General features: G+C 38.2%; 1 protein-coding gene across 1 annotated transcript in view; it reads right to left on the reverse strand.

Moving 5' to 3' along the window:
- The window catches only part of DACH2 (dachshund family transcription factor 2), a 313,020-nt gene that overhangs the window by 60,565 nt on the left and 239,383 nt on the right, over window positions 1-13,072 (reverse strand). Inside the window, exons 6-7 of the mRNA XM_075720636.1 lie at window positions 11,569-11,724; window positions 8,549-8,721 (exon numbers count right to left, since the gene is read on the reverse strand). Of these exons, the coding sequence (XP_075576751.1) occupies window positions 8,549-8,721; window positions 11,569-11,724 (329 nt within the window). The remainder of the gene's footprint in view (window positions 1-8,548; window positions 8,722-11,568; window positions 11,725-13,072) is intronic.

A 13,072-nucleotide genomic window follows, 5' to 3' on the forward strand; every position in this document is an offset into this window, starting at 1 on the left:
AGACTCTTTTTCTGCAAGTAAACAGATCCATTTTTCAGTCCTGTAATCAGTATGCATCTATTTAGCTACTTAACAGCAATGTGCTCTGGTTCATTAGGTAGCTACTGTTGTGTCTCAGCCTAGTTAAAATTTCACAGCAAGTTAATCTATTTTATTACAAATGAGAACACAAGTGATAATGTCCTCACCATTTTCCAAACACAGGGTTAACAGTATTTGTAACAAATCAATGAGGGCATTTAAATAGGAAAATTGCAAATCTAAAACCTTCACTTTTTTTACACATTGATGACTTCATTTTATTTGTCACCTATGTATTTTACAACCTTGTTACTTTTCATACATTTTATTTTTTTCCTCTTGAAAATAGCTCAGTTTCCACCAGCACACTGCTGCGCAGCCTGGTTCTACAGTAGGTACACACACAGTAATAGAGAAGCATTTCTAAATAAAGTCATATTTTCTCCATTTCTGTTTCTTCCTATTTCATAAATTTGCAAGATTCACATTCCAGATTCTAATGTAATGAATTGTATATATAAAATTTACAGATTCTGAGAATTTTATGAAAAATGAAAACCTTTTTCAGGATCTCACCTATTTATCTAACTATAGTACCTACTTTATCTTTTCTCTTCCCTTTACAGAGCTGTAACATAAATTCTCCAAAAAGACTTTTGCAGTATTTAATCCTTTTGAAGGGTAATATATTTCTGTCTCACTGAAGATCAGTGTCTTTCTTTGGCTCAGAAAGTGTAGCTACAAAGCTTGACATTGTTAATTTTAGTTGTGATTTAGGTTAACGGCACTGAAGTCATCAACTCATCCAATTTCCAGATACATCCTTGATTTCACCTCAATATCCCTTTTCTATCCCCTGCGAGGTAGTATTCCACACAAATAATATGAAACACTACATAACAGTTGCATCCACACTAGTTTTATTTGAAATATATATGAACAGCTTACCTATTTCTGACATAATCATCTTGACCTTAATTCCTTCCCTCTGATTTTTTTATAGTATTGATCTTCATTTTGTGTCAAGAGTTTAGAGATATGATGCTGCTGGATTTTTCTTTATTTTTCTTTATTCTTAGTTCTAATCTAGCTGTAATTACTCTTCCAAATGTTAATCTATTAATGAGTTCCTAGAGGATTTAATGGCATTTCACTGCTGACAAGCAGGTTTTGGAAGTTTGTCTGAGTCCCGGATATTTTATTCAGACATTTATCTTGATATTTCATATTTAATTGAGGTGCTGCCTTTGTAGTCTACAGGCTCTGCAGTGGCAGGAGAGCTGGAATTCATCAGACCTCGCTAATGAAACGGACAGGAAGGAAAATTGGGGATTCTACTGTCTTTAGGTCTAGACTAGAGTTTTCAACTGTTGCAAGAAAGATTCAGAGCTGATGACCATGTTGGAAAAACAGAATGTTCATAGGCTCTGGCAGAATAAATTTTCCAACATCAATTTGCACACTAGTCCCCCACTGGAATGTTTGTTGTGCCACACGTTGATCTCCCAGTGCTTGCCAAATCACCACTCAGGTTCTCAAAATGCACTACACAGTTAAGAAGATCTAGCAACCAGAGTCTCATTTCTCTGGAGGGGTCTGTGAAGCCAGGAGCAGTCAGCCAGGAGACTGGCTGCAGACCTCCTCACCTCCTATCCAAAACTACCACAATTTCATGCCTGTGATATCGCTGTTCCTATCTCCCTGGCTGAGTTCCATCCTCAAGAAGAGAGAAGAATAAGAAAAGTTAACAAAATTTCAGTTAGCAAAGAATTGAACTGCTAACTTTTTTTTTTTTTTTTAGTTAATACTAAGACACATATTTCTTTCCAATTGACCTTAGTTGATACCAATACTATTTCAATTCTAATAACAAGTACATTTTTTAACAGCATTCTAAAGTTTACAGTCCTTAACTAATGCATTATTGAGAAAAGCAATACATAATTGGCATTTAGGCTTTTCAAAGAAAAAGAATAATCCTGACACAGTAAGCAGGAGCTGTGCTAAATCTGAAATGATGCCGGACAGTGGCTGACAAGAAATACGATGGTTAGAGTTACTGCTTCCGGGCAAGAGAAGAGCGGTTTGGTTCATATTTTGAATCATCTCAGTCTGGAAATGGGCACACACAAAGAGTATGGATGACTTGTTGGTCTTCTGAGCTACTTAGAGTATCTCCAATCGCTGTTAGAACTGGAGATGAACAAGCTAAACAGCTGGTCTAAAAACTAAGATAGGATCTGTATGTCTGAAAGCCAGCTGGATCCCATTCATCTTTTGCAGTGTATCGGGAAGTCATTCACTTAAAATATGTACTTTGACATTTAAAATGGATTTTTTTTTCACTGTGTACATATAGTTGTTTCAGTCGTAGTCAACTGGCAATTATTTTCCCACCAAATTTAAGAAATCATAAAAACTCTTCTACGTTTACTGATTTTTAATACCAGATGTTCACTCACTAATTCCATTACCTTGTGACTACTTCCTATCAATTCATTAATTGCCAGCTGCTCAGCCAAACAGAAAGCAGCAGCTAATCAGATGGTATTGGTAAACAGCCAAACAAGAGCTTCCTTCTTCACCATTTCTTAAATTAGCAGTCACTGGGAAAACTATGGCAACCTTCACTCGTATATTAAGATTCTACCTTTACATTTTACTTTGAAACTGCAAGTATAATATTGACTAAAATTGGAAAGGATCTTGCAGTGGAAACGTTCTATTTGTACCCCTCCTATGAACTGTTCCACCCCATGCTGCTACTAAATGAAAGGCACTCCCAGGACTAATGATGATAATGCTATATCTAATCTATGTTACAGCTATATTAGTTATTAAGTACAAATGCAAATGACTAAGCCAATACTAAAAAGATCTGAGCCAGAACTAAAAGCTAATATGTGCTTGGCCTAACAATATTCCCTTGCCAGCTTTGCAAAAGAGATGTACTTGCTTCTTACTGTATTTTTTTCCACTTGCAAGTTTAAAATAAGTATTCGTTGCTTATTCTTTAACCTAGCAACTAGGTGTCTCGGTGCTAACAAAGCAAGGCATTCTTGGCATTGCAGGGAGAAGGATCTGCCTCCCTTCAAAGGAGAGATGAGAAGGATATTTAATGCAATCTGTAGGGACCTGAACTTCCCCCAATACAGTAGTTTCTCTGTACCAGTGAATAAAAAGATACAAAACTGCACACTCACTTCTCCTTTGCTACAGATACAGCCACAAAAATTAGCCTTATAAGAAGCAAACTTAAACTACTCGGTCTCCTGTGTCACTCCCCTAACATATTCCAGTACCCATTTCAGCATTAAGCTGCCAGCAATGAACACATGCTATGAAATGGGACAGAATAAATCTAATAATGAGAAAAATAACATGAATTTTATGGAAGTTTTATTTTATAAATCTCGTAATATTCTGAAAACAATTCAAAATGAATTGAATGCACAGAGAGATATGAAATTAAATGTTATAAATTCTGTAATGAGAAATGTTTTTATACTGAGAAGAATTGTTTCAGAGTATTCTGAGATGGCCACATTTTTCTGGCTGTCAGGTAAATATTATGAATGTGAGTTGTACAGCACACAGAAAATAGCACCTCTCAGCAATAATTACACAGCCCATCTGTATTCTCTTTAGGGAACTTAAAATCATGTCATATATATCCTTTACAAATGCTTTAACAATCCCACCAAATCAGGAGAAGAACAGAACACAAAGAAAATGAGACTCAAAAAATCTCTACTGCATGTCTAGATCACACTGTACAAATAATGCTTTGTTCTCTTTATCAGTAGACCAAAATATTCAGACAGAAATTGTGTAGAGTTGATGTGAAGTACAAGATTTCAGTTTCCCTACCAAAACAAAAAATTGCATTTCACCTAAAATGTCCCTTTTTAGTTTTGGGGGGTAGGGGGGGTGGGGTGGGCAGAAGTTTTGGGTTGTTTCTGAAGTACACTGGGGTGAAATTCTGAAAGAAATATGATTTCAACTACAGAAATAAAAATGCTTTATTTTGCATTTTGTTTGAAACAAAGCATTTCTATTACATTTTAACTTATTTTCTCCGGGTTTTTCCAGCTGCGTTCAAAAAATGTGCCATTTATTCCTAACTGGGACCTGGGTAAGAGCAGAAAGAATAAGAGGAAAAAGAATAAGAGAAAAGGAGGAATACAGCAAGCATGAGGGAATAATGGTAGAAGAAAAATGGACAGCAGGAAACCAATTTGCAGAAATACTCCTACTCAGGAGAAGCACATCTCTCAGCGGCTCAGAAGAGGTTGTTAGAGAGCCAGAAGGAAAGGGAGAGAGAACGACGAGAAGGAGGAGAGATGGAGGAGGAAGGGTGAGACATGAGCAAGAGGAGCAAGGCAAGTGCAAAGTATGTGGGGTGAATAGAACAAGCAGCAAGGAAAAACTGGGAGAAAAGGGTAAAAGAGCCTCTCAAATCTCTGGGATAAAATTTTGCCGCATTACTCTCAGTACTCTTTCGATACGTAACACAAGAGAGCAGCTCAAGGCCCCTGGTTTGGATTCAGTTGCCACAACTTCAAGGCCACCCTAAGCACGGTATCTCCCACCACCCTGTTCCAAAGGACGTCTGGGAAAGGGGCCTTTCAGTGAACATACAGAGACTCGCACGGTTACGGCTCCAGGAACCTGGCTCCTGCCAGCCCTCCTTACACCTTCCTAACCCCAAACCTCCCTTCCGCCCCCTCCCCGCCTTTTGGCTGAAATTGTGCAAGCTAGTATGTTTTTCAGTCATATAAGCCCCTTCTGGCTTAATCTGTATGGACGGAGACTTTAGGCTTGATGACACCGCCTCACCGCTCCCGATGCCGTTACTGTGCACAGCCTGAGGATCCACAGCCTGAGGCCTCGTTCCGCTAAGGACACGGAGTTGTTACATGGGCACGGTCCGACTCCGAGGTTCAGAAGCACCGCCAACCAACAGAAGAGCTATTGCTGGTTTTGCTGTGACACCTCTTCCTGTATTTGCCATCCACGCTATGTGCTGTGAGGTCTCGACGCCTTTGGACCCAATTTGATTTAAATGATCTGTTAAGGTTTAGGTGTGCTTTCAGCATTCTATTCAGTTTGCGGTCTCAGCACACACCTTACCAGCTCCTTTATGATAAACCGTATAATATGCTGTGAGTGCATATTAATAGTCATATTCATTATAGGTCCACTGTAAAACAAAAATCTTGACATTATGCAGTTATTGCTCTCTGGAGTTGAGTTGTTCTATAAACTTGAGTGAAAAATCCTTTCTCTTTTGTATAAAGGGCCCATCCAGACTTCGCTTCTAAAGACCTGAAAATATCATCACCGAGTAGATTTTTCTGAGCTTCAGGAGCAAAATTATTGGATGACAGTAAACTACTACATTTATTCACTACTGTTTCTAGCCTACACTATGATTCCAGTGTACTTCAGCTAAGTTCCACCCCAGACTGGTCCTCAAGACCAGGCTGGCAAAGCATTTTACACCTAGGCCAGTAACTGGGTTGCAGAGTTCATCCAGCCGAAGAATAGCTGTGGAAAAAAAGAACTAGCAGGAGAACAGATGCAAGAGGGAGAAGAGAGAGGGTGGTGAAGTCAGTGTCGCTGTCAAATTTTGGTTTTGCCAGATGACACACTCAATTACACAGATCCTTCAGAACCATTTGAGCCAAGTTTTGAACGGAGCAAGCTCCTTCAGCTGCACAGTAAATCTCTGAAAGATGGGATTTATTACAGGGGCACTGTCAGAACCGTAGCTATAGCACTGCTAGTGGGTGCTGCTATAATCACATCAGATCATATTATAGATGGCTAAGAAGGTTTTGCGAGCCTGGCCATTGTGCCTGCCTAATTTATAGTGTTCCTGTCAGGAAGAAATCAAGTTTCATAGTTATGACATTTCTTTCTGGAGCACTAAATGTTAACTTTGCTGATCATGCATATCTTGGTAGAACAGCTTATTTCTAAATGGCAAACGTGATATAAAAAGCATAATGACTTCATTCAAAACCTTTATAAAGCAGCTGATTCTCACACCTACAGAAAACAGGCCAAGTGGTATTTTAAGTCACCAGAGTATGGAAATAGATACACACTCAATATATTCGATTCATTTCTCCCATTTTAAGTAATTTCATGATGCTAGAATTGCAGTCTATCTAAAACTAGTCATTTTTTGTACTTATTAAATGAACTTAAATAATGTCATATAAGTAATACCGCTGACAGATAACAACAGCAGCAATGTTTTTCTTTTACATGTTTTGTTTTGTACAAGGATTTCATCTTAATTGATCACCATTCAGAGCTAGATGATTGTATGTAAGGGAAGGAAGGGACAAAAGGATGCTCACACTGTCTGTAATAAAATTCATCTACAGTTTCAGCACTCAGAACAAACGAGACAGAGATGCAGCATCACTTGACATGTGAGAGTAACGCCGCAATGGATGCACACTTTACCTCTGTCACATTAGCTACTGGTGTATTTTCCTCTACAACATGTAGAGGAAATAATTCCCACCAGAGTGCTGGCAAGACCTACTGTTGCTGTGGAGATATTGTGTATCCTGTAGTGCAGGTGTTTGGGAGAAAATAGCTGTAAATGAGTAACTAGCATCAGCCAGGGCCTGCTAAAGAGCATCCTTAAACCTAACCGCTCGCAAAACCTGTAGTTTATATTACAAAGAACTAGCAGTGTTTACAAATACATATTTACTCTTCATTTTGATATCCTGATAGCATTTAAAATATAATCAAAGCTTATGCAGTCTACTTGCTGCTACAAATACTACACTGCTGTATTTAAGTTATGGTTTTCTCAAGAGGTCACTGAATAGTTAAAGAAAAGGTTATTGAGTGAAACGAATGGAACCTCAATTAATTTCTAACAATTCAATGACTTGCATTAACTAATGGACAGTTGGACATCAGAGATATCATGTTTCCCCCGCCCAGTCAACAACTGTGTAGATACACTGATGATAAGGAGAAGTTCTTATAGATCTTAATCCTAAATAGTCTCTAACTGGGGAAAGCCCCCCCTGAATTTTACCAGCCTCCCAGAATCCAAGAAAACAAGATGTAAACAAAATCAAAGTATTAAGAACAACATTTGCCCTAATTTGGAAGTGGACTCTCAGTAAAGAAAAACAACCTGAGGCAATTTTGGAGATGCTCAGGGCCGGGAAGAAGATCAGAAGAAAATCGAAGACCTCCAGAACCCCAGCAACAGAGACACGTAATATTTTATGCTACTGTAATGTGACAAAAGAGATTTGCTTTCTTCCTTGAAAGTATGTTGCTGTCAGTAAATAGAAGTATAAAGAATAAACATGTGGTTGTGTACTACAAGTTTCTTTCCCTGCTTGATGTAGAAACAAAATTTCCTGCAGTGGCAAGCTGTGACAACAGAAAGCACAACACAATCCTAACTAATTTATTCTCACAGTTGGCCTGTAATATTGGCAACAGCAACTTTCTCAATGATAAAATAATGGTATTTTGTCATTAAGATGTGTTACAATAAAGATATGAGAGACTGAGTTCAGCAAATCAGTGCAAGTTGTTACAATAAAGCAACTCAGAACTTTGGGATTCCAGCATGATGGGGATACATCAGAGTGTAAATGAGCATAAACATCAAATTAAAAAGACATGTACTTCCCAGAACAGATAGCTCTAGAGACTCACATATTTAAAACCACAGAAAAATAGACTAAAATAACTACTTTTCAAAGTTGAAAAAAATTTTGTCAACAAGAAACATGCATGCATATGCAAATACACACACAAGTTAGACTGACAGAACCTTTCGTTTTTGCTCAATAAAAACAGGACACACTGTGTTTTAGAGAATCCCACAGCACCAGTCCTTCCCATGCGCTGATCTTATAGCCTTCTACTTTGAAAATTTCTTGTCTCAATATATTTTTTAGTGTGTGGCAGGACTTCAGCTCTCAACACAGGCATGAACTTTTCTTAACAACCTGCTTAGAAGAGACTATCAGAAGCCTTCCAAAAGCATAAACACGTTTTATCCAGCCAGAAGGAAATTTAGGTGTGGCTACCAGAGACTGTACTCACTAAGGTACTTTGATGATTTTCTCTGCTATTAACCTGTTCTAGAATTGCACCACACCAGAGTTCCCATTATGTTCTATAGCATTATCTTTTAACTGTAACATTAAGTTCGATTTTAAACAACGTTTTAGAATAGCTTTTGATCTTTAACAGATGCAGCGCTACTTACTCCCCTAGCCTCCAGTGAGTCTTAGTATCTGTTTTTAATTACATTACAGATTTGTAGATAGAGCAGAGCATCTTAACTTCTTGACTGTGCTCGTGGGTATTTTCTCAAACTGAAGCACTATCAGGGACAGCAGACCAGGTGTGCTATAGGCAGTATGAAGTTCATTGCCTCTTAGTTACCTTCCTTAAGAAAGTCACCGTAAATGGTTTTGTTAGCCACAAAAAGCTATTTTTTCTAAATCTCATAGACAACTCTTACCTTTATAACAGAGGCCCCTGCCCTGGAAAGAGGACTGTGCATTTGGGCTGCTGCAGCCATGTTAGCTATTGTATTGAGGTGGTTCATCTGATTCATTGCCATTGCAACCGAAGCGGGAGGTAGGCTGACGGGAAGCAGAGGGTGGGGCATCATCATAAACGGCAGGTCTATCCCTAAAAGAGAGCAAGGGCAGGTTATAGGCGTCAGTCCCTCGCTTTATAACCCAACACCTTGATTTTTAGAGTCTGTGTTCTACTGGAACATTGACTAGTCAAACTCAGTATTATTGTGAGTTAATAATTTTGATGTTACATAGGGAAAAATTGTCTTTGTATTCCAGAAAAGGCTGTATGGTTTGTATTAGGGAAAGATACATACAGCTGTAAAGTAACACAATATTAGCAAAATGAATATACAGTAGTGCATAAGTTCAGTGATCTCTTTATTAAGAGCAATAAAGAAAAAACCCACAAAACATGCAGATACTTGCATGTTTTTCCAATCCATCAGACAGATATTTATTAATTATTATTTTATCTGACAATACCAAGTCCTCTTACTATTATTAGTTCACATACACAGCAATCTGAGACTAGATTTTTATATTAGGACTATTTGTTGAATACAGGAAGCTGTGGGTTGGACTACAGACACTATTGAACTGCCGTACAGAAGGTCTGTGAACTGGAACATGTAATGAGAAGTTAAAATTGTTGCCAGAGGTTTTAATTTCCAAGAAGTCACTTTAAATTGTCTTCTGCTATGGATATAAAACAATTTAAGAAGGTACAAAATCCATTTGGACCAACTTGCAGATCTTGACATTGCCAAAAAGTTGATGTTACTGCTAGCAAGAATTGGATTCTCGTGTTTCATTAATATCTATTTCAGCATGTGTATTACTTCTTGTATTTAGTAATGACTACAATGGAAAGCAAGACACCAATTCACTGAAAAAATTGTTTCAGGTTATTTTGCATTTAAGAATTTGTTAGAGAGACCACTTGAAGATAGCTACCTTTGGGCATCCAAAATTATTTTTTCAGAAAAAACAGGACTCATTTCTGCCAGACAAAATATCTTATTGGTTTTTTTAAATGAAATTTAGATTAGAAATTCTCATTAAAAAAGTTCAGATACAAGTAGTAAATAACGTAATCATATAGCTAGTCATAACCATATGCTATTCACATTAATTGCCTCTAAAAGTTTTTTAACTTTTGGCTCTATCTTAACTATTTTAAATGAGAAGGCCAGTCACCATTTTGGTGTATGACAGAACCCACAATAAAAAATATCATTGACTGATATAGCTTATGTTATTCCAATATAATTTGACTATAGCGATATAGAAACACCACTGCGCCCACCATGAAAGGCAGAATTGTATATATTCTGAGCTCCCACGCTATTTCTGTTTAGCTTGAGTATATCATGATCAACAACTGTGATGTCTTCTGATTCAGTATATATTTTATAGGATGATCCATACCAATATTAATTATGATAGGTAATAAGCAAAGCCCACATCTATCTCCCTTCACTTTAAACCATACTGACAATCCCCTTCAGTGCTTACATCCATAAGCCTTTGTTCCCCTGCGTATCTCCCTTAACAGTCCAATAATCTTTCCTCATACTCTATAGAGTTCCAAAACTTCCAGACACCATCTGGCCACATCGAGTTGTATGTCTACTTAAAGTCCAATTGACATGCAAACTAAATGCAAACTACAAACAGAATTTAACAGCACATCACCAGTTTTAAGACACAATCCGTCAAACATTTCAGAGGACTATGAAGAAAATATATCCTACACTTGCAAATCATTGGACATAATGTCTGACATTCAATAAACCCTTTAATAGCCTATAGACATTTGCCTACTACAAAATCTACTGGAAAATACCTTTAAAGTTTTCTTTAACAGCAAAGAACACAATATCCCTGTACATAAAATACAGGTATTGAATTATGCAAGAATATAAAATGAAAGGATAAACTACAGTGAATTTGAGTCCGATGATCTGGTGATTCTTAACTACTGTTACTTAACCCTAAATGCTCAGGTCCATACCTTCCCATGAACAAAGCAGACCCATATTGTAGGAGTCATTTCAATAGCTTTGATCTGGTCAAGTCTGGGACCCTACATAGGTAGCAAGGAACTATCTGCTCCTAAAATTGTGTAAGGAGCCAGAAATGTCATTCATCCATTAAAACTAACACCAAAAATCAACTTTCAAAACTTTGAGGATGAAGAGCTTAAACTAATAACAAGAATTCAGAAATAGTGACACTTTCATTCTTCATCATCTGTTAGAATTAACTTTACTTCTCACTAATTTTTAAAATATTAATCCTGAACCTGTTTCTTGGAATAACTTTCCCTCCCTTCCTTCCCTCTTTGGGTACAAAGGAAAAAGGGAACTGCTGGCTTCCCACCTGCTCCCTTCCTAAGGGAAGGAAAAGAGATGGGTTTGAAGGGAGCTTGAAGTTCCAAATCCAAACTTTATCTGTGTCATTTTATTCCAGTTGCTTTGGATAGCTGGGTTCAATGGATGACCTTGCCCACACCTGGTAGGTACAAGGCAAAACAAGTCAGAGGGATTGCTTCTGCTCGCTTTTAACTAGACATTTTGCATTTATTCCTGGCGCTCATATTTTTATTTGGTGTTCAGCATTTTCACCTGGAAGAGAGTTTTCTCATATAGCTAAAATTTTAAGCAACTTTATGGTTATTTTTCTCTTCAGTCCCGGCCATGGAAATGTCAATCAAGGACTGACATTCCCCAACCCAGCAGTGGGTGACCATTCAAAGAGGGTGGCTGTATCCCAGTGGGCGGCTTGGACACGGTGCACAAGCGCAGCAGACAGTGGGAGGAGCGACCCCCCTGTCGCTTGTGTGTCTCCCATCCGTTTATTTCCCCCACCTCCAGGAGGCTGGGAAGGAATGCAAGCCCAGCCTCCAAGCAGGGCTCCATGTACTGTTTTCTTTCCGTAAGAGCCCAATACATACTGTTGGTGAGCAGGTGATTCTGTTGGAGAGGACTGAGTGGGTGCGCACTTCCAAGGCTCGACTGCCCTGACAGCGTGGGATGACCAATGCTGTGCTGTGATCCCGTTGTAATGGGAGACTGAAGCTTGTCTTTATCCCAGGAGGATTCACTCCCACCTGCAAAACAGGGTACAAACAAACCATAAATGGCATGTACTTTTCTTTAAAAGACATTTTGCTTGGTTAGCAATGAGCTAATAGCCTTTACCATAGCTAAGCACCTAGCACAAACACAGCACCTGAAACCAACACCTGACTTTTTTTTTTAAACTAAATTAATAAATATGCATCAGGCAAAAAAGATGATTAGAAACTTTCAGCATCACCTACCTTCTTAACACTGGTTTCTGGAAACAGGAAAAGCTAAACGTTTAAGGATAAAATCATCTGAGTAAACATCAATCACAGTTAAGTAAATAAGACAGAAAGGGAACATCTGAGACACTGAACCACCATCTCCTGCTATCGCAGGGAATCAGGGCACCCAGTCCCTGCCAGAGACTAATCGTGTCCGTCCTCGGGCTCGTCAGGTCTCTCGCCACTGTTAATCTTACTGGAGAGTCGCTCCGCTATTCACTCCCCCCAGTGCTCACCAGCATTCTAGCTTAAATTCATCCCTGAGCAGGTTACAACAATTTATCCTGCTGCTATGTTATCTTTGAGCTCAGACAGCTTTCCCTCCACTACTGGGTTTGATCCTTGGGATGTCGTGAAACACTTCACTTTGCTAGGTTAAACAAGCCAGGCATTAGGTTGGCCTTGGAAATCATCAGTATTCAGGAATTTAAAGAGTCCAGATATCTATTACACACAGTAATTACTGTCTACAAGAAAAACACAGTATAGCAAACTAAGCACTCATCTTTGGTCTAGAATATCTGTTTGGCCTCCTGAAGAGAGGGTGTTCTGCAGCAATCTTACAGATTGTCGTCGTCTTCAGTATTACACTTACACACTTGAATAACAACAAGTTCCTTCTACACAGCACTTAAGTAGACCATGGGGGGTTGGGCTCGATGATCTTTCAAGGTCCCTTCCAACCTAAAGCATTCTATGATTCTATGATTCTGTGTTAGTGAATTCTGAAATACATCTGGGCCACAAAACAAACCACCTTAAAAAAGTTAGACGGAACATTCCTAGAGTAAAAAGGTATTTTAAGTACACTTCCTTCTCAGGTACACCCCACATTTTCAATTAGATTATGGATTGTTATGAAAATGTGTAACTGCAGTATTGACTTTGTTTTGAATTTATGAACAAGAATTTCAATTAGAATAAGTAAATAAATTACTGTGATGCAGCAGAGGCAGCAAGCAAAAAAACCCCATTTTAATTGAATATGAAAGTAACAGAAGAATTCTATTCTTTGTGACAACACTTAGCTAATAAACATGATTAATATGGCTAAATGAAAAAGTTTGAAAGATCAATGATTGAGAAAAAAAGGAAATCACTCCATCAT

Source organism: Pelecanus crispus, chromosome 13 (assembly GCF_030463565.1).
Source record: "Pelecanus crispus isolate bPelCri1 chromosome 13, bPelCri1.pri, whole genome shotgun sequence".
NCBI classification, from domain to species: domain Eukaryota; kingdom Metazoa; phylum Chordata; class Aves; order Pelecaniformes; family Pelecanidae; genus Pelecanus; species Pelecanus crispus.